Source organism: Macrotis lagotis, chromosome X (assembly GCF_037893015.1).
Source record: "Macrotis lagotis isolate mMagLag1 chromosome X, bilby.v1.9.chrom.fasta, whole genome shotgun sequence".
In the NCBI taxonomy this organism is placed as follows: domain Eukaryota; kingdom Metazoa; phylum Chordata; class Mammalia; order Peramelemorphia; family Peramelidae; genus Macrotis; species Macrotis lagotis.
In genome coordinates this window covers 305,379,222-305,400,854 of record NC_133666.1, presented here as the reverse complement: position 1 = coordinate 305,400,854, position 21,633 = coordinate 305,379,222, and the positions used below count along the sequence as shown (strand labels likewise).

The 21,633-nt window shown below is 37.5% G+C and overlaps 1 protein-coding gene across 1 annotated transcript in view; it reads left to right on the top strand.

Moving 5' to 3' along the window:
* Nucleotides 1-21,633, top strand: part of MAPK4 (mitogen-activated protein kinase 4) — a 227,751-nt gene that overhangs the window by 179,428 nt on the left and 26,690 nt on the right. Inside the window, exon 4 of the mRNA XM_074202705.1 lies at nt 20,650-20,794. Within this exon, the coding sequence (XP_074058806.1) occupies nt 20,650-20,794 (145 nt within the window). The remainder of the gene's footprint in view (nt 1-20,649; nt 20,795-21,633) is intronic.

The window sequence follows — 21,633 nt, the reverse complement described above, 5'->3', positions numbered from 1 at the left end:
AGATGATTGTACATGAAACTTCAAATCTACTATGCCAAACTTGTAATTCTTTTCAAATATAAATTATTATATAAATATAAAATTACTATTTAAATCTCATTTTTTCTTCCCTCCCTCCTAGTACCTGTCCTAAAGATGCCTGCCATTAGATATAAATGGGTGTTTGTGTGTGTATGTAAAATTATTCTATGCAGACTTCTTTTTTATCAATTATTTCTCTATATGCAGATAATATATCCTTTATAGTTAATTTTGGTCCTAATTATAGTCAAAATAATGTATTCACTCAAAATTGTTCTTAAAACAGTTACAATTACAAACAAATACTATTACAATTGTATATTTTCTTGTATAAGATGTATATTCTTATCTGTTTACATGGCTTATACTCTCCCCACCCATCTGGGTGTAAGCATCTTGAAGATATGAGCTATCTTTCCACTGCTCTGGATCTTTACTTTCAATGGTGAAATCCCTGATGAAGAAATTCACTCTGTCAATATAGAAAGGCAGCTTTGTCAATAAAGAGGGCACTACTTGAATTCAGATCTTCCTGACTACAGGGCTCTATCCATTCCCTCACACAGAGGAGTCATTTGATAGAACAATTTGGTCTAAGTAGAAGACCTGGCATCAACTTGATGAGGGAAGGGAGGAGATAGACACATTCTAGCACCCACCTGGCTTTGCTCATCCCAACGATGGGCTCCCTTTTGTCTTTGTTCCCTTGATGTCAGCAAGACTTTGCTCTTCTTGGAAGAAGAAACCAGATTTAAAGACTATCATCTTCCTGTCAGGGAGTACAGAATAATGATAATAGCAGCTTACTCATTTTTTTCTGGGAAAATCACTATGATTTCCATAGTACTTTGCTGCTTTAACAATGCATCCTGCTGGGGAAAACTAACATGTCAGCTCTCTCACTCCAGGGCATGGGTCTTCCAGATGGAATGTGCTTCAGGATTATAGAGGCCATTGTATATGTACTAAAACCTTCATTACTCATCCTTCAAACAGCCAGGAAATCTTGGATGACATAGAATCATGTATTTTTGTTGTTGTTATTGTTCAATTGTTTTTCAATAATGTCTGAGAAGGAAGAAGGAGAAGGGGAAAAGAAGAAAAGAGGAGCAAGGGGAGAGATCAAAGGAGAGAAAGAAGAAGGGAGGCAAAGAGGGAGAGGAAGAAATAGAGACTGCCTGAAGTTTTCTTGGCAAATACTGGAATAGTTTGTCATTTTCTTTTTTTAGTTCACTTTTACAGATGAGGAAAGTGAGGCAAAAAGGATTAAGTGACTTGCCCAAGGTCAGATAGCTAGTCAGTATCTGAGGTCAAATTTGAACTCAGTTCTTCCCAGATGTACCACCTTAACTGCCTAAAATCATGGATGGTTAAAACTAAAGGGGATTTTAAAGAGACAAACTAAAATCCCTTCATTTTACAGGATGAATTGGTTGTGTGAAATATAGAAAGATACTTCACTTTGCAGAAAGTTTTCCTTAAGTTGTGAATTTCCCAGGACATTGAAAGTCAGGTTCTACTTACAAAAGTAGAAGGTTTAATTTTTTATCAATGTTTAATACATAAAGCACTTCCCCATAAAGCAGTACCCAACCACATTCAGATCAGCCCACATCACCATTATATCAATAACAATAGTCATCATAATGACAGAATCAGAGAGTTGCAAAAAAATTTTATTTAGAAGTCATCTGTTCATCAAATGGAGTATCTAGGTGGCACAGTGGAAAGAGCACCAGGCCTGGTCTCAGGAAGACTCATCTTTCTGAGCTCAAATTTAAAAACTTCAGATACTTATTATCTAGTGATCCTGGGCAAGTCACTTAACCCTGTTTGCCTCAGACAGAGAAGAAAATAGCAAAACCAATCTAGTATCTTTGCCAAGAAAACCTCAAAAGGAATCACAGAGTCAGACACGACTGAAAAAAAATAACAAAACAAAAAAATATTATTATTATTATTATTATTATTCATTCAAAACCATCAACTAGTCTCTGCTTGAAAGATGACCTATATAAGATGACCCATTACCCTTTGAGTCAGCCCTTTGAGACAGGTTACTCTTTCGTACAGTAATTCTGGGGAAATTTTCCTCACATCAAGCTAAAATCTGCCTCATAAACTTTACTCCTACTTCTTCCCTCAAGGACTAAGCAAAGTGAGCATGTTCCCCCTTCCACATGATAGACCTTTAAAAAGATTGAAGTCAGAACAGTTACTTCCCTTGTTCTGGACACCACTCCTCTCCTAATACAGCCCAAGATTCAGGTCCTGTGTAATTTTTATTCTATAGCCCTCAGGATATTTGTTCTAAGATTCATTCCCAGCCATAAGGTTTTATTAGCAGGTGAATTTGGGGGTTGGTTTGATGACCATTTGTGGCCAGGAGCAGAGTGGGATCATTGAAAGTATTTCACAGTCTACCAGATATAATCCAGCCAGGTTTCCTGCCTTATTTATTTGGGGACCCAGATCTTGATCCATCTGATGAGCCAGTCCAAGATTCAATCCAATAAACCCCCTATTTCACCATATCTAGACAACTCTTCTCTATAGTTCTTGTGGAGTTAGATTTGTTTTTTTTAAGCTCTGGTATATAGACTTTTTCATTTCACAGTAAGAAACATAGAAGCCAGTGAACAGGTATTTCTGTCTATGTGTACAGAAGGAGTAAGGTGCAGTGTGTTGATTTGCAGACAGAGGACTGGGTTCAGTTCCTGGCTCTGTTAAAATCTTCCGCATGACTTTGGTCAAGTCACTTAATTTCTTTGGGTCCCAATTTCCCCATCTATAAAAGGGGGGTTAGACTTTAATACTCTAAAATCAGTGACTGGTGAAAACATTGTTTTAGGAAGATTCTCTGGATAGTGTTTTGCGAGGTGGATTAGGAGAGAAGGAAGAAGGAGAAGGGGAAAAGAGAAGAAAGGAGGAACAAGGAGAGAGATCAAGAGAGAGGAAGCAGAAAGATGGCAAAAAGAGAGAGGAAGAAAGAAAGAGAGGCTGGCTGAAGGAAGGAAAACGCCAGTGGGAGATACTAGGCACTTACTTAGTAATGGCAATGGGGTGTATAGGCAGAAGTGAATTTATGGTCAGAGGACCTGGGATCAAATCCCTACTTATTACCTTTGTGACCTCTCTTCCTGTGTGAGGGTAAGCAAACATGAATTCACCAAAGTAATTCAGTGGATAAAACACTGGACCAGGAGTCAGGAAGACTAGAGTACAATCTAGCCTCAGATACTCACTAGCTGTGTGACCTTGGGCACATCATTTAACCTGTTTGCCCAGGAAACAACTGAGTAATTCAGTGAATAAAGTGCTGGGCCTGGAGTCAGGAAGACCTGAGTTCAAATCTTACCTCACACATTCATTAGCTGTGTGACCCTGACCAAGTCATTTAGCCTCTGTTTGTCTTAATCCACTGGAGAAGAAAATGGCAAACTACTCCAGTATCTTTGTCAAGAAAATCTGAAAGTATGGTCAATATGGTTCTGAAGAATCAGACATAATTGAACAACAGCAACAAAGCATTAACACAAGGACCTCTGTTTCCCCATTTGTGAAATGAGATGGTTGGACTAGATATTTTCTAAGATCCTTCCTTCTCTAAGACTATGCACGTTGCAGCTCCTTCCTCCAGAAGGGGAATAAGATTGGCACAAGGTGAGACGAGAGGTTGATGTAAAGCCAGGTAATCCAGTAGAGATCCATGTGCATAGTAGGTGTTCAGAAAATGAAGCGATTAATACAGTGCTTAGTTAATTGGGAGAAAGCTCTAGAGAAGAAGGAAAAAGTCTTAAAAGCCTAGGAATAAAAAACCATCACCCTCAAGAATAAAGTTGATACTTAGAAAGCCATTTATATCAAAGAAATATGGTATTGCCTTCCGATGTCACTTTTAGAAAGGGAAAATAGTCTTATTGTCTGACTCTTAGAGAATGACTGGTGCTAACTCCCTTATATTGAGCCTGTTGCCTATAATTATAGCTTGAGAAATCAGTCTCCATAATAGAGTCCTTTTTAGCAGTGTATCTCTGTTTACATGAATTATATGTGAGGACCTGCTTAATTAGAGTAATTTTACACAGAACCCCAGATGGTGGAAGGCAGTGTATACCAACACCAGGTGCCAGTGTTGAGGACAGATGAGAGACAGAGGAAATATGTGGCAGCCCCCCCCTTAGGTATGCCCAGAACCCTCTGAGATAGTGCTCATCCCAAGAGGAGAGGAGAAGACCCTACCTTAGTAACTGAGAGTCAAGAGACAGGACTCTCAGTCCTGACTCTGCCCTGAATGGCTGTGTGACCTTGGACAAAGAAGATCACTTCTCTGTAAAATGAGAGGATGGGAATAAATAACTGGTCTACTTCAGGGTCAGGGGCTAAGAGCCTAAATGAGGACTAATCATGTTATTACATCTACCAAGGGAACATGTTGGGGAAGCTAATCACAGTGGAGGCCATTTATCTTGGACCCTGAACCACACTCAAATACAATTGTGGTGGATTTTTTTAACCTCCTTAATCCATTTGAAATGAAGTTAAAATCCTGTCATGGAAATGTTGCTTGGAACAAACCAACCTAAGAATCTTAACAACACAGCTTGATCCAGAGTGACAAGTTTTTCTCTGAACCATTTGGAGAGCCCTGAATTATCTGGTGCCTACACTATGCAATGACTCTTTCCAGCCCACCTGTCCTTCTCTTCCCTCCTGGGATAATTCCCTCCTGGCATTTCCTAGAGTTCATCTCTTCAGGGAGCTTCAGAGCTGAGACCTTCTTTGAATTCTTCCAAGATGTTAATGGAAATTTTATAAGGGTCTTCCAAGGGAGTCTGTAATTCTCTATGGGAGCTCCAGGTCCAGAGCAGGAGAGTAACTTACCCCAATCCTGTAGCTCTGGCAGAGCTTGTCCTAGAACCAGAAGAGTCTATGGGATCTAATGTATGTCAAACCCACAAAACAGAATAAATGATCTCCAACTTCATCATCAATGACATATTTGACCTCCATACCTCCATCTAACTTACTAAGCCTTTCATTTGGTCCCAAAGAATATTTCTGACTCAGATAAGCCTATTTGGGGCTTTCTTGGCAAAGATACTAGTGTGGTTTGTCATTTCCTTTCCCAGTGCATTTTACAGATGAGGAAACAGGTAAATAGTGATTTACCTAGGATCACAAACCTAGTAAAGTGTCTGAGGCTGGATTTTAACTCAGGTCCTCCTGACTCTAGGTCCAATACTCTATCCAATGTGCCATTTAGTTGCCTCTCTAGATCTATGTTTCTATGATATCTACAGATAGTAATAGAGAGACCCTGGGCACACCTAAAACATTCTTTGACCCTGTATTGTTGTGATAAATAGCTGATTCTAGTCTTCTCCTGGTCATACCGGGACCCTTTAGAAACCTTGCCCTCCTCCTCTAATAGATACAGACTCTGGGAAGACTCTTTTATGGCTTGCTTCATAACATGGTCATTAACAGGTAGTAGCATGGTCTCTGCTCTTATTTTGGGAAGAAATGCACTTTTCGGCAGGTATTTCCTATCCTCAGGTTCATATCTGGTCTCTCTGTCCTTGCTTACTTGGTGGAGTGAAGCGCCTGGGGCAATATTTTCCCCTTTAGGATAACTGCAAGAGAATTTTTGTTGTTGCTATCATTGTCCACAGCTGTATGATGAATGCACCTCAAGAATAGAAGCATAGTTAAACTTTCTCAACACAAATACTGGTTAAGTGCTCAAATCTGGTAGACACTGAGAAAGATTTAAAAAAAATAAGATTTCATATATATCTCATAGAGCTTTATAGGCGGCTTGCTCAGCAAAGTATATAGAACAGTGGAGCTAGAGTCAGGACGGCTTGTGTTTACATCCTGCTTTGGATACTTACTAGAGAGGGAAATTATTTTATTATTTTATTAATAACCAATGATTAAATTAGGATTCAGACTTTTCTCCTCAATATCCTCATTAAGACCCAGCTCCTATAAAAAGTCAGTCTGTGAAGGATATGATTGAGGAGATTACTCCTGATCCTCAGGGAATATGCCCTTCAATATTGGACTGGACTCTACCCAACTAGGTGACCTAACTTTTGTTTAGCATATAAACAGAATCTAATCCAGATAGGTTCTTCCCCTAGGGAAAAGAGCCTCTGTCCTTGTACATCTTCTAAGAAGGTGTACCCAGCTCATGAAGGAGAAAACCAATCAGATTGGTCAGAATGGAGATGGATTCCCTTATCCAGATTGCTGGAGGCAGTGAATTTCATAATCAAGCCACATTCTCAGTTGGAGGAACTGAAGACTTTTTAGTCCATCTTCTCATTAGTCTACCAATTAGGGTTGCATTTCACTTGTCAGGAGGGTTCTCCTTTAAAAGGGATTTAAGGTGATTCAGAGTCTCCATTGTCAGATAATCTAATTAATAAATGCATTATTAATCATCCAGAAACTATCTCTCAAAGCTGTTCATTCATCACTTTAGCCATGTGACCTTAGTCAACTCAGTCAGTTTCCTTATCTGTTAATTTAGGAATAACGATAGTATCTATCTCACTGGGTAGTAGTGAGGATCAATTGTGTTAACATGTAAATTAATCTTTTAAGTGCTGTAAAAATGTTAGCTATACTGTTTATTCAAGTAGAAGTTTTGGCAGTTAGATCATATAATGGATAGTCCCCTGAGTTTGAAATCAGGAAAACCTGAGTTTCAATTCAGCATCAAATACTCACTAGCCATGGGATCCTAGGCAAGTCATTTATTCTTGGTTTCTTAGTCTGTAAAATGGGAGGCAATAATAGCACCTGTCTCACAAAATTGTTCTGAAAATCAAATGTCATTGCAAAGTTATTATTATTATGTTCTTATAGGAATAAGAAAACATGTGCACAAATAAATATGCTAGTAGTTTAATGGAAGGCTTTGGATACCAAGAATTTTGAATTACTTGGTGGGCAAGGGCAGCCATGAAAGGTTTTTGAGGAATATAATGATGTGATAAGACTTATTTATGAGAAAAATTAATCTGACAGTAGAAGCAGCAGGACTTTGTGACTATATAATTGGATATGTAGGTCAAGGGAGAAGAAAAAGTAAAAAATGAAGACTGAGTATCAACATGAATGACTGTTGACAGACTGTTATTTGTTGACAGATATATGGAAGAAATAAAGAGGACTATTTGTGGGGAGAAAGTCAGTAAGTTCAGTTTTGAACATGTTGAATCCGAAATGATAATGGAACATTTCAGGAGAGATGTCTGATGAACAACTTGAAATCAAACTCTAAAGTCCAGGGATGGACATATAAATTTAAGGATTATTTGCATAGAAATGATAAAGTGGAAGTAAATGAGATTAGCAAAACAAGGAGCAGAGAAAGAAGAGAAGTCAAAGTCAACCTTAGGATACTACCCATATTAAGAAGACAGAAAGTGAAGCTAGGTGGCAAAGTGGATAGAACACCAGCCCTGGAGTCAGGAGTACCTGAGTTCAAATCTGCCTTCAGACACTTAATAATTGCCTAGCTGTGTGACCTTGGGTAAGTCACTTAACCCCATTACCTTAAATAAAATTTTAAAAAAGAAGATGACAACAGAAAAAGCAAAGGGTACCAGTCTCCATCCAGTCAAGGAGATAGAATGGGAAGGTGGGAGGGGGAAGTGAAGTTAGAAATGTAAGATAAAAACTGTGAAGGAATAGTGTATTTAAAAGTCAAGAATAGAATATCCAGAAGGAAAGGGTTGTCAGAAGCTATAGGAGAGGTTGGGAAGAATGAAGAATTAAAAGAACTTCTTAAATTCTTTTCCAGGAAAAGTAAAGTAATAGCAGCATTATAATTAAAAAGCTAAATTTCCTACCATAGAAAACTTTGTTCTCCTTATTCTCTGTGTAGCTCTCAGTAACTCAGGTAGGATTGATGAACCAGGGAAAAGGAGGGAACTGTGTGGAGGAGAAGGGCACAGGAAGGAGTCAGTTTTTCAAGTTCATATTTTTAAGAAGTAAGAATCCTTTGGTAGTTAAATTCTGTGATTGGGACCAAGAACCAAGTGGTTTCAAGGAATTGATTTACTCTGAAAATGCAATGCTCCTTAAGACAGCAGAATGACTTATAACGTCTATATTTCTCTGTCAACTCCACTGAGTACAAAATGCACATTCCCTTGAGTAATAGAGGAGAGATGAATTCTCCAAGGATAGGCACTTTCTTCTTCAATAGTTGGATAGCCACCTGATTGCTAGAATTTGGATGGAGAATTGAGCTGAAAAGCTATGAAAACTTTTTTTAAATGTGAAAGAAAAAGTAATCCTCAATCAATCTGGGTTTTGATTTCTGGTTATTGATGCCTTGTCATTTTTTTCTATGAAATATTGATGATGCAAATCTATCTCAATTATAAGCATCCTTGTCCCTTTCCCAATTAAAAATAATATTTCTGAATTCATTTAGGGGAGGGAGAAAAGGAGACAAACCTGGAAAGAAGTAGAGTGTGACCTTGGGCAAGTCACTTAACCCTGATTGCTTTGCATCCAGGGCCATCTCCATCATTCTGATTCTTATCTGGCCACTGAATACAGATGACTCTGGAGGAGAAAGTGCGACTGCTGACTCAGCTCAGTATTTCCTCACTCAGAATCAATTCATGTGCTTGTAATGGTATCACCTCCTTGACATCATGGTCTTCTTTGAGACTAAAGGACAAACATCATCATTATCATATCAATGGTACAGGAAGGATAGTGGATGTACTAGATGAGAAAATTGAGTTCCAAAGAGATCTTGACAATGTGGAACAATGGACCAAAGCTACAGTCTAATAGGAATGACTGAAAAATGCTGGACTTGATTTCGAAAAAAGCAAAATTGGACAAGCACAGAATAAGAGAGAGATGATTAGAAATGAATTAAATGAGAAAAATATTTAAAAGTGTTAGTAAGTCTAAGTTCAATTTGATAACAAAATGATATGTCAGTCAAAATATATAATTCTTTCATAGGATAAGTTAATAGAAGTATAATGTTCCTAAAAGCCCTGCTCAAGAGGCTAGAGACTATTCAGTTCTAGGGCCATATTATGTTGAGGGGACCTGAAACCCTTTCTTTCTAGAATTGGTTGGAGAACCTAGGAGCTTTTATCCTTTAAAAAGAAAAGAAGGGGAAGGTATAATAGGAAAAATAATAGCTATCTTCATATATTGCCATATGTAAGGGGACTAAGGCCTGTTTGATATGACCACAGAGGATAGATAGAACTAGGAGTGATGAATAGAAGCAACTAGGAGGGAGATTTTAATTCAATATAAGAAAGCCTTCTTAATCATATGTTCAAAAGTGGAAGAAATCTTTAGGGAGTATATTCCCTATTACTTCAAGAAAAGGTTAGATGACTGCTTATCAAGGATATTATAGTCTCAAAGAAAGAGTGACTAGATGATTGCTACTGTCCCTTCCAAATGCATAATAAACTTCCTGAAAATTAGAATGAACAAAATGGAAATCAATGACTCTTCAACTCTATATAGACTATAAGAAACACTAGAACAAAGTAGAAGAGACTGAAAAGGTAACCAGTGGTTCAGTGGATTGAGCACTGGACCCAGAATCAAAAAGACCTGAGTTCCAATACAGCCTCAAATACTTGCTAACTGTGTGACCCTGGGCAAGTCACTTAACTTCTGATTGCCTACTGGATTGGAGTATCCAATATCTTTGTCAAGAAAACTTAAAATGGGTCATGAAGAGTCAACATTCAAGAAACAACTGAAATGACTGAACAATAAAAACAACAAAATGAAACTGTAAGTTATCTTCTGTGAAAAATAGCCAATCTTGAAAACAGATCAAGGAGCAAGAACTGTAGAACACCAATTTGCCTGAAAATTACAACTAAAACAAGAATCCTATGCCAAATTTCAAGAAATCATGAATGAAAACTGCTTATTCAACCTATCACCTCCTGAAAGAAATCCCCAAAAGAAAGTTAATAGTTATTTTCTCAAAGGGAACAATCCATTTGCTTACAGAATAGGCTCTTTAATAAATTAGCATATCCCAGCACAAAATGTTGGATGATGTCTGTGATTTAGAATTGGAGACTTTCAGAATTAGGAAAGGTCTCAGAGAACATCAACTCCAATACTCTCCTATTTTAGAAAAGCAAACTGTAGAAACAATAAAAATAAGACAATAATAATAAGATAATGATAGCATTTATATGATACTGGTTCTGGGTCAAGTCCTGTGTTGAGCACTTTACCACCGTTATCTCATCTGTTCTTCACAACAAACCAGCAAGGTAGGTGGTATTATTGTCCCCATTTTATAGGTGAGAAACCTGAGAGAATCATAGAGTAAGTTACTTGAATAAGGTCACACAACTGGTAAATGTGTAAGATTTGAACTCAGGACTCCTAACTCAAGTCCCCTCAACATAATATGGCCCTTGAACTGAACAGGCTCTAGCCTCTTGAGCCAGGATTGATCACAGTATGCTCATCTTCCCTTTGAGAATATTAGACTTTTATTAACTCAGCCTTAAGATGCCACTATTTCTTTTGACTGACACATCATCCTATTATCTCATTGACCTTGAAGTCTGTTAAAATCTCTAAATATTTTTCACACTTAATTCCTTTCTAATCATCTCTCTCTGTCTGATGTTGTTTATACTTGTATTGTTACTACAGTGTAGGAAACATATCCAGAATCCTCTAGGATTGGCATGTTAACACCCCAGTACTAAGGTGGCATCAGGCTGGTTGAGAATATCTCAGTGCTCTATCCACTGCATCACCTATCATTTCTTTATTTCTTGATAATCTCTGCAAAGTACATACCTAATTCATAGTAGCCCTTTAGGGTTAAACAATGCAAATATTATCCCATTTTGAAGACGAGGAAACCAAAATTTATATAGAAGGGAAGTGATCTTGACTGTGGTTCCTTGGGATTAAACTGTTTTTTTCTTTTTACTTGCAATTTGACTTAGATTTTGCCTGTGATATTTCTAAGTATTTTCATTTAGTATTTCTTTTAGGAAGTAACCAGTGAATTCTTTCTGTTTTTCACCTTGTCCTCTGGCTCTAATAGATCTTTGTAGTTTGTTGTTTTGGTTTGGTTTTTGTTCTTTGTTTTTTAATGATTTTATGTGATATGATATTTAGGTGTTTTGTTGAGTCGTGGTTTTCAGAGAAACAGGTGTTTCTAACATTGTATCTCTTCGATTTGTCTTCAAAGTCAGTTGTTTTTCACATTCACTCTCTCAGCTCCTGTAGGCTTCTGGACATTTTCTTGTATAGAGCTGGATAAGATGGAAGAGTGTATTAGTTTTTCTCTTTGGTTTTGTGAGTTAATAAATAAGCATTTATTAATCACGTGCTATGAGCTAGGGACTCTGCAAAGTACTGATATAAAAAAAAGAAAAAAGAAAAACAAACCCCCCCAAAAACAAACAATCCCCCCCAAAAAACCCAGTTCCAGCTCAGTCTAATAAGGCAGGTAATAAACAAACAACCATGTACACACAAAATGCATAGGTATATTTAGATATGAATGTATACACATCACACACATGTCTTAAGTTGGAGATAATCAACAGAAAAAGGTACTCGGATTAAAAAGGATCAGGAAAGGTTTCATATAGAAGGGGGAATTTTTAGTTGACACTTAAAGACAGTCAGGAAAATCTAGTACTAGAGATAAGGAGGGAAAGAATTCCGTCATTAGGGATAACCTATGAAACATCTCAAGAAAGGTTGAACCAGGCCTGGTCATTGACTGACCAAGAGTAAGTCCCAGGTCAAGCCCCACTTGGTTATTTTTTGGCCCTGATTGGCACAGAGTAAGTGTAAGTAACAGTTGTTTCTATTTTTGCTGGAAACTCTGAGGTCTTCCCCTTCCAAATTGATTTTTTTTGACTAGGTAAAAGAAACCATTCTTTGCCTCATTTCTTAGCTAGCCTTCATCACTGAGTGGTGTTGCCAAATTGACAGCTGTTAAAGACCCTAGTGTAAAAAGACCAAGGTCTCCAACTGCATTCAGGGTCATCTCCAGTTGACCTGGTCACTGAACCCAAACAGCTGCGGAGGAGAAGGTGAGGCTAGCTACTTTACACAGCCCTCCCTGACTTACATCCAAAAAACTTGCATGTCATGGCATCACTCCCTGATGTCATGGTCTTCTTGAAAATAAGGGCAAATAATACCACTCAAGTAGAGAGTTGGAATGGTTTATAGGAGGAACAGCAAAGAAGCTAGTTTGATTGCATTACAGAGTCTGGGGGGGTGTCAAAGGGAATTGGCTTTGATCATTGCTTTTTGTGGTGCCTTTTCACCAGAGGGGTTTTTTTTTTAGGTTTTTGTAAGGCAATGGGGTTAAGTGGCTTAGCCAAGGCCACACAGCTAGGTAATTATTAAGTGTCTGAGGTCAGATGAACTTGGGTATTCCTGACTCCAGGGCCAGTGTTCCATCCACTGCGCCACCTAGCTGCCCCTTCACTAGTTTTTAATGGAAGAGTTGGGCTCCTCAGGGAGGAGTCTTTTATATCATCTTCTTAACCAAACATCATTTCAGCAATTATTTAATACTTACTATGTGCCAGGTTCTATATAAGATTGTAGGGATATAAAGACAAAAATAAAATACTTTCCTGCCCACAAGAAGTTTAAATTTTATCAGGGAAAGCCACAAGCACATTTAAAAAAAAAAAGTACATGCAAAATAAATGCATCTTAGATGAAGGGAGAAGTACTAACAACTGGAAAGATCCAGAAAGACTAAGTAAATGCTAAAAAGAATGCCAATTCAGAAACTGGCTTGTATTTTGGATTTACCCTTTTCTCCCCCCTCCTTCCCCATTAGATATAGCTTTAAGTTGCTGGATCCAAAATCCTTTGCTTTTGTCCCCATATATCACATTTCTTTATGATGCCTACCTTTATTCTGTCTCTGATGGAACATTTATATACTCCCTCTTCCTTTTTCTCCATCTTCCCAAACATGGATTGAATAAAGAGGACTTTTCTTCATTTAATCAGTGACCAAACTTATCAATCAAGCTTCCCAGCCCTACCCCCTCACACTTCATTTTCAGTCACTTTCCAGAAAGTTTTCTTCCATCCAGGAAACAGGGGAAGATTTAAGGGAAGACAAGATTTTTTCTGGCCAATCAGAACTTTTTCATCCTGGGGAGTTTATGAAAACTCTGTGACAAGCTAATTTCATGGTATTTACTGTGTTAATTTAAGCAACATAAATAAGAATGTGGGGGGGTGACTAACAGAGGAATAAAAGAGGAGGCTGAGCAAATCATGTTCTTATGTCAGCTTCCCTTTTGCACATCTTCATGGAAATGAGTTTAATTCTCTGCTGAGTCAGAAATATGAAAATATGGTGGCTTGTTGTTTTCTTTGCTTTGATTTGGTCTTTCCTTGTGCTGCTGTAATTGAAACAGATTAAAAATGCTATCCTGAGAGACATTGTGGGTTTTAGAACCAGAAGGCTTCTTAGAGACCATATAGGCCAGATTAAAAAATTTATCCCCAGAGAAAGGGAGCTATTTGTTCAGGATCAGCATTCCCACCTGGTTCTACCCACACTGAACTTCTCTTCTTTCCTCTTCTACCTGGGAGAAGAACTAGTTGCCATAAAAACTAACAGTTTTCCTCGAGGTTATGAAAACCTGTCTCTGCAGAGCCAAAGAATAAATGGGATTCTAGACTATGGTTTGATTAAGAACTCTTCTAGCCCTGATTGTAAAATCCTCAGAAGCTCTTCCCCTGAAACATAGTCAAAGCCCCTAGGAGAGAAGGAGAAGAGTAGATGGAGAGTGTGGACTAAATAATACTGCACTATCCCTTGACCCCAACATACATTTATAAATCATGTCAAGTTTAAAGGAGAAGGGTTTTATATCTCAAAGGGACAACCTGAAGCTATATGTACAAGGAAATATAGGTTTTGTAGGTTCATAAACTTGAGTCCTTTCATTTTATAATTAAGGAAACTGAGACTCAAAGTCATGAAGTGATTCACCTAAGGTGAAGTAGTAAAACTAAAACTTAAACTCACATCCCATAAATCCAAATACATAGTTCTATCTACTTCTACAAGCTGCCTTCAATTGAACTGAGGGAAGGGTAAAGAGAGGGAAGGAAGGAAGGAAGGAAGGAAGGAAGGAAGGAAGGAAGGAAGGAAGGAAGGAAGGAAGGAAGGAAGGAAGGAAGGAAAGAAGGGAGGGAGGAAAGGAAAAAGGAAAGAGGAGTAAAGGAAAGGAGAAAGGAGAGAGAGAAAGGAAAGAGGAAAGAGGAGGAAAGGAAAGGAGAGAGAAAGGAGAAAGAAGATCAATTTATTCCAGAAAGAATTCTGCCAAAGTACAATTCTTTAATAAGAGGCTATGCCCTCCATCAAAAATAATATAACTTTAATACTTTTTCTTTTAATTCATTCTATGTAACAATCCTATCTTTCCTAGGACAATCATTGCTAATTTGTATCCCAATAATGTTTTACACCCCTTCCCCTTGCTCCTCAATGATTAGAAAGATCCCATGAATTTATGTGAATCTTGTCAGATAAGAGAGGTCTAGAAGCCTCAAAAAATGGGATCTTCAGAAGAGAAACCATACCCAACTTTCCCAGGCTTCCTACTCAGATCTAGAGTTCCTTCTCTGCCCAGAGTGATGGCAAGGCAGGACTAGATGAAGAGGCAGAATAATGGCAGAAAGCTTCCCAGCCCTACCCCCTCACATTTCATTTTCAGTCACTAAGGATGTTTGGGTCATCTGCTGAGGTAAGCAACTTTGTGGTCCTCTCAGAACAGTGCCCATACCCAGTATACTTGGAGCTTGCCTCTGCCTGTCCTCTCATGCCCTACATTCAGACAATGCCCAGCTTGTATCCCCTGTTTATGCTTGATGGATGAGCCAGGGCACTGGCGCCACCAGCTTGGGAATAGTACTGGTCTATGAGGCCCCCTGTTCAGGTTGGGGGTGGGAAAGGACTACTCTCTTCCCCAAAACATCTGAATGCATTAGATCCTTTTGTAAGATGCTCTTCTAATCCGGATGAAGCTGGAATACCCTTTATGCTACAGATTCAGGCAGATGGGTTGCTGGAGGGTAATTTCTGAACTCCTGCCTATAAGCCATCTGGAGGCCTTCCTAACAAGTTTAGGGTGTCTACTCCTGAGCTAATATTTAAAAATTTTATTTAATCTGGAAAAATCCAAGAAAATGGACCAGATTTATTCCCTATATTACTGGCATATTTGTCTATATGGTTGCTTCACTCATTTCCCTGGCCACTTGTTATATCTGTGGCTATCTGAAACCAGATGTTCTCCTCAGTCAGAGCTGACACATTATACATATATTGTTCAACTAATTTTAACCTAAATGTTAATAATATATTGTATTCGCTTGGTGTTTTGTACTGTTCAAAAAGCATTTTCACAGCCATCATCTTATCAGACTGACACGTTGTGTAATAATCTGACTATCAAAACAAAGTACAAACTTCCCCAAGATGATGTGCTCTCCAAATAAACCATATTAGCCTGTCTCTGTTCTAATTCAGAAATATTCATATTTAAAGAAGGGTCTAAAAGAATTATTATTATTATGAACTTAAATTAATGAGTTTCAATACATATATTGGTCATAGTTCATAAAAAAAAAAAGAATGATTGTTGAGCATCTTTTAGAAGACTCCTAGTCTCACTCCAGGGTCTGTGACTTTGGACATGTCCTTAGATTCTTTCCCTCCTCCCCATTTATCCCTTCAGAATATACATCTCTCATTATTTCCAAGGGAAACCTAAGACTTCAATATCATCCTTCCTGGGCACAAATGGTATCATACTTCCTCTCTCCCCAACACCTTCATTGTCTCCCTTTCCATTGGGTATGTTCCCTCTTCCTTGAAACATATATCAGTCTCACTTTCTTTGAAAAAAATTAATTCCATGCCACCACCTTTAGCTTCTATTGTTTAATCTCCACATTTTCACTATTAAAATTCTCAAAATTAATTAATTTAAATAGCTATTGTTTTATTGATATTTTGTTGGGTTTCTAATAAAATGTTTCATTTTTTTTTAAAAGAGTGATGATTGCTGAGCATTATTTGGAAAGGCCTCAGCTTCTATTTTATGGTCTATGGCTTTGGACAAGTTCATAGATTCATTACCTCCCTCTCATTTATCGACTAATGTGCCCACTGGTTCCATTTCTAGTCTGCCCATTCCTTTTTCAAACTCTTGCAATGCAGCCTTACCACTCTATTGAAACTTTTATACAATCATAGCTCAGCAAAAAGAGAGAACCCAATTTTAATTCCCAGGTCTTCTCATTATTGCTTTGTGACCCTGGATAAATCATTTCACTCACCAGGTTCCAGGTTCCTCCTCTACAAAATGACAAGAATAATGAATTTTTTTAAAAAAAAATAATCATGATTCTTGCACTTTCTACCTTGTGAAGATGTTATGAGGTCAAATGAGATCATTTGGGTAAAATATTTGGTCAATTTCATATAACTACCAGGTCTCATTTTCAGATATTGTCCTTGCCCTTAAGAAGCTTATATAGGGGGCAGCTAGGTGGCACAGTGGATAGAGCACCAGCCTTGGAGTCAGGAGTACCTGGGTTCAAATCTGACCTCAGACACGTAGTAATTACCTAGCCATGTGGCCTTGGACAAGCCACTTAACCTTGAAAAATCTAAAAAGAAAAAGAAGCTTATATAAATATATATGTATGTATGTATGTATGTATATACACATATATATGATTATATCAGAGTATCAAAGATAAGGATCATAATAAGGGTACAAAGTACTCTGGGAGTTCAGAGGGAGGAGAGAAAACTTCTGACTATGGGAATCAAGAAAGAATTCAGAAGTGATTTTGAACTAAATTATGAATTAAAAAATTATATTATCATTTCTTCATTCAACAAACATTTTTAAGGACCTTCTCTGTACAGAATCCCTTGGATATAACTTAACTTCTGTCCTCAAGGAGCTTAAGCCAGCAGAAGGGTCAGACACAAACATTGATAATTTAGACATAAAAGAAGTATTTATTATTGTTATTGTTGTTGTTTTTAGTCGTGTTCATATCTTCATGACCCTATTCGGTTTTTTTCTTGGTGAGAATATTGGAATGGATTCTCCAGTTCATTTGACAGATAAGAAACTGAGGCAAATAGGGTTAAGTGATTTGTCCAAGGTCACATAGGTAAAAAGTGTCAGAAGCCAGATTTGAACTCAAGAAGATGAGTCTTCCTGGTTTCAAGCTGCACTGCATCTTATTTACTTTTAGAAAGGGACAAAACAAAGTACTATGTAAAGTCTCAAGAGAAATTTTCAAACCAATAAAGAGAATTAGGAAAAACTTCATGAGGAAGGTAACATTTGATGGAGGCATGAGCCAAAGCCCAGAAGTGAAAGTATAGGACAAGTCTGGAAGACAGTCCAATTTAACTTGATTATAGAGTGCTTGAAGAGAAGTGCAAGACAGCTAGAGGGTGCAATGGATAGAAAACCAGCCCTGGAGTCAGGAAGATTCAGTTTCCTGAGTTCAATTCTGGTTTCAGATAACTTATTAGCTATGTCACTTAACCCTCAGTTCCTCATCTATCAAATTAACTGGAAAAGGAAATGGCAGACCATTTCAGTATCTTTGGGAAAAAACTCAAATGTGATCACAAAGAAGCAGAAATGATTTAAATGACTGAAGAACAAAAATATAGAGGGAAATAATCTGTGATAAGGCTATGACATACAGTAGGTACTTAATACATGTTGATTAATTGGCTGAAGGTGCAGTAGTGCCAGGTTATCAAAGACTTTGTATATCAGGTAATGAATATGAACTTAGTGGATAAAAGGACCATATTTTCAGCATCAGAGTGAGATTTTGAAAGGTTTGAGCAGAGGGGTGACATGGCCAGATCTATTAAATGAACATAATGTATGTAAAGTCTTTACAAACCTTAACATTCTACACATTATGATTTCTTCTGTCTGCATAATAATAGTTAACATTTCTAAAGAAACTGTTACAGTTTCTACAACTTCTATAGAACTGTTAGCTCTAATTATTTTATTATATTTTAATTTTAAAATATATACTATTTCTTGTATAATATTACATTTACATATAAAACTATTAAACATTTATATATTATAATTATTATGCCATTATCTGAGCTAGCATTTATATAACTACTATATGAATGTTCACTCTCATTATTATGTATTATGTATATAATATATTATCTTATGAAAGCAAACATTTCTATAGAAGTTACAGAAATGTTTGCTCCCATCACCATCATTATTATCATTTTAGTAGTGTGCAGAAGGAAGATTCTTCTGCAGATGTATGAAGGCTAGATTGAAGGAACCAGGAAGTAATGGAAAGACCTAGTAGATTATTATAATAATTCAGGTTGGTGTTAATGACCACGTCTGGTAGGGTCAGGGCAGTGGAAATGGAGAGGTGAGAATGACTATGACAAAAGAGATAGAATAGGTTGACTCATTAGCTGACTACATATGAGAGCTGAGGGAGGAACTGAGTCCAAAGTTGCCTGGAGTTCCAAATCTTAGAAACCAGGTGACAGATAATATAGTGGTTTCTAGTTTCAGAGATAGAGAGAAGTAAGACAAGTAAGATTTTAACAGGTAGGAATAGAGCAAAAGGAGGAAGAGTGGGCTTTTCCAATGAGGAAGGAATAGTATGTGCCCAAGTATGGAGATACAAAAGTATAAGATATGTTTGGAGAACAACTAATAGGACAGTTTGGTTTTGGAGAGATATGTGTAAGAGAACAGTGAAGGCAATCCTAGAAAAGTACAGTTTTCTCATGGAGCTTCTATCTCTTTGTTTACCCTTCTTCCCCTTTCACTGTCCTCTCCATAGAATCCCTGGCTTATCCCCTTGCTACTCAGTGGCTTAATTCATGGACATCCTTAGAGAATAGTTCATGTTATATCTTGTATGTCTTGGGTGCTTAATATTTGCCCACAGTACATATTTAATAAATATTTGTTTAATTAAATTTATTTGTGTCTTTCTAACACACCATTGAAAATTGTGTCTGTCTCATTTCCCACCCTCAGGGGACTGATTTAATAGAGAATGGTGTTGTAGACAAGGTGTTGGATTTGGGGGCTTGACAAGGTGTGATTGAATCATGGCTACTTCCTATAGTAGTAACTGTGAGTGATGTCCTTTGTCCTCTCTAAGATTCTCTTCTCTCCTCCAAAAAATAGAATGGGACAGGATGGTCTCTAATTTTAGCTAAACCCATTTATTTGTTGTTGCTTAGTTGTTTCAGACTCTGTGACCCTATTTTTTTTGGTGAAGTGATTTGGAGTGCATTTTTGCCATTTACTTCTTCAGCTCATTCTGAAGAAGAAGAAACTGAGTCAAGAAGGATTAAGAGACTTGCTCAAGGTCACACAGTAAGTATCTGAGGCCAGTTTGAACTCATGAAGATGAGTCTTCCTGACTCCAGGTCCAGCATACCATAGACCATGCCACCTAGCAGCCCATGAAATCTATGGTTCCCCAATAATCTAATTTGTGGTGGATGGTGAGTTAATGTGTTAGTCTTCCTTTGGAACCAAGGGTTCCCATCCAGATAATTTTGAGCCAGGCTATCCTGGAATAGCATTTTTTATGTCCCTTCTCTCCACCATTATGTACAGCTAATCTAGTGCTCCATTACTTGCTTCTCCTCCAAATTGGCTCATTCTGCCAACACTGTAAGTTCAGTACTCTACTATGATGCACTGCCAATTCTGGTTGATAACTCTTCAGTGTTCTCTCTCTTGTGACTATTTCTAGTCTCTTTTATAATTTCTTAAACATCCTTTAAGGAAACAAACTCCTACCATCAACTCTTCTAACCTAACAACACTGAATTCTCTAGTTGAAAAGTTAGCCTATAACTGATTTGCCAACCAGATCACCAAGTGCTGTGTAAAATTGACTTAAATATCTTCTGTGTTTGAAAAGAGTTAGCTATGGGGCAGCTAGGTGGTGCAGTGAATACAGCACAGCCTTGGAGTCTGGAGGATCTGAGTTCAAATGCGCTCTCATATATTTAACAATTACATAGCTGTGTGTCCTTGGGCAAGTCACTTACAGATAGATAGATGGAAGGAAGGAAGGAAGGAAGGAAGGAAGGAAGGAAGGAAGGAAGGAAGAGAAAGAAAAGAAAGGGATGGAAGGAGAAGAAAGAAAGGAAAAGAAAGAAAGGAAAAGAGTTAGCTGTTCCATAACTGCTATTTTCTCTGGACTTGACTTCTTTACTTACTCCCAGATTCTATAATTCTACCAAAAACTTCTAAGATCAATGTATCAGACCAAGACCCTCTACCTGACTTTGTCCAGCACCATGACTGACCGCAGATCTGAGCCATGATTCACCAACTGCCTCCATCTTCCTGCCCATATAACCAGAAAGAGACAGAAAGGACAAGTTCTTCCTATTTCACTCCCATGTCTCCTATATGAGACTGGGCCATTAGAAGATTTGGAAGAAGTGTTATCTCAGGAGGTGTTACTTCCTTGTTGGTCTGATGTTTTTGTCTTTTTCTCTTCCAGGGTTATCTTTCAGAAGGGCTGGTCACAAAATGGTATCGATCTCCACGCTTGCTTCTCTCTCCCAATAACTACACCAAGGCCATAGATATGTGGGCAGCTGGCTGCATCTTGGCTGAAATGCTCACGGGGAAGATGCTATTTGCTGGTGAGTTCCTGCCTTTCCTTACAACATTTCATCTTATAAAAAGGAATAATTAAATGGAAATGTACCTCATTTGACTTATTTCTGGTTGAAATCTGACTCTCCAGCACCCAGTCAGATTGAGTGAGATCAGTACCAATTAACAATATATGTTGATATCATGCCTTAAGGTTTAGAAAATACATTTCTCATCATCATTTGTGAGGGATAGGAAGCAAAAACATCATTAAACCTACATCTACTCACTTCAAAATCATGTTCTTTCTATACCACAGGCCTGGATCTACAGCAGATAGTCAAGAAATATGGGTGTGTGTGATATATATGTGTGTACATATATGTTATGATATTTAAATGTAAGATTTATCCTCTACTCTGTTTTATATAATATATATATGTGTGTGTGCATATATATTCCTACATGCATTAAATATAGACACAAATGTTATAAATATCCTGTATGTATATATATATATATATACATATAACATATACATGCATATATATATCCAAATAAGAGATCTCTCTATGAATTTTAAGTACACACACTTATATGGTATAGATATGATATGCCATGTGAAGTCCAACAAAATGATTGTTATTCAATGGCAAGGTAAAGTTGAATGAGTTGAGATTTGAATTGGATACTAAAAGATGAACAGGAATTCATCAGGCAAAGAAGAATAAAAGGAAATAATGAGAGAAAAGACTTGGATATTGGAAAACTGTATATTTGGGAGAAGCAAGCATTCTAATTTGTCAGAGATATAAAGTATATGATGGAAAAGAATAAATACTAAGGCTGAATAGGAAAGGTGGCACTAATTTGTAGAGAACCTTGA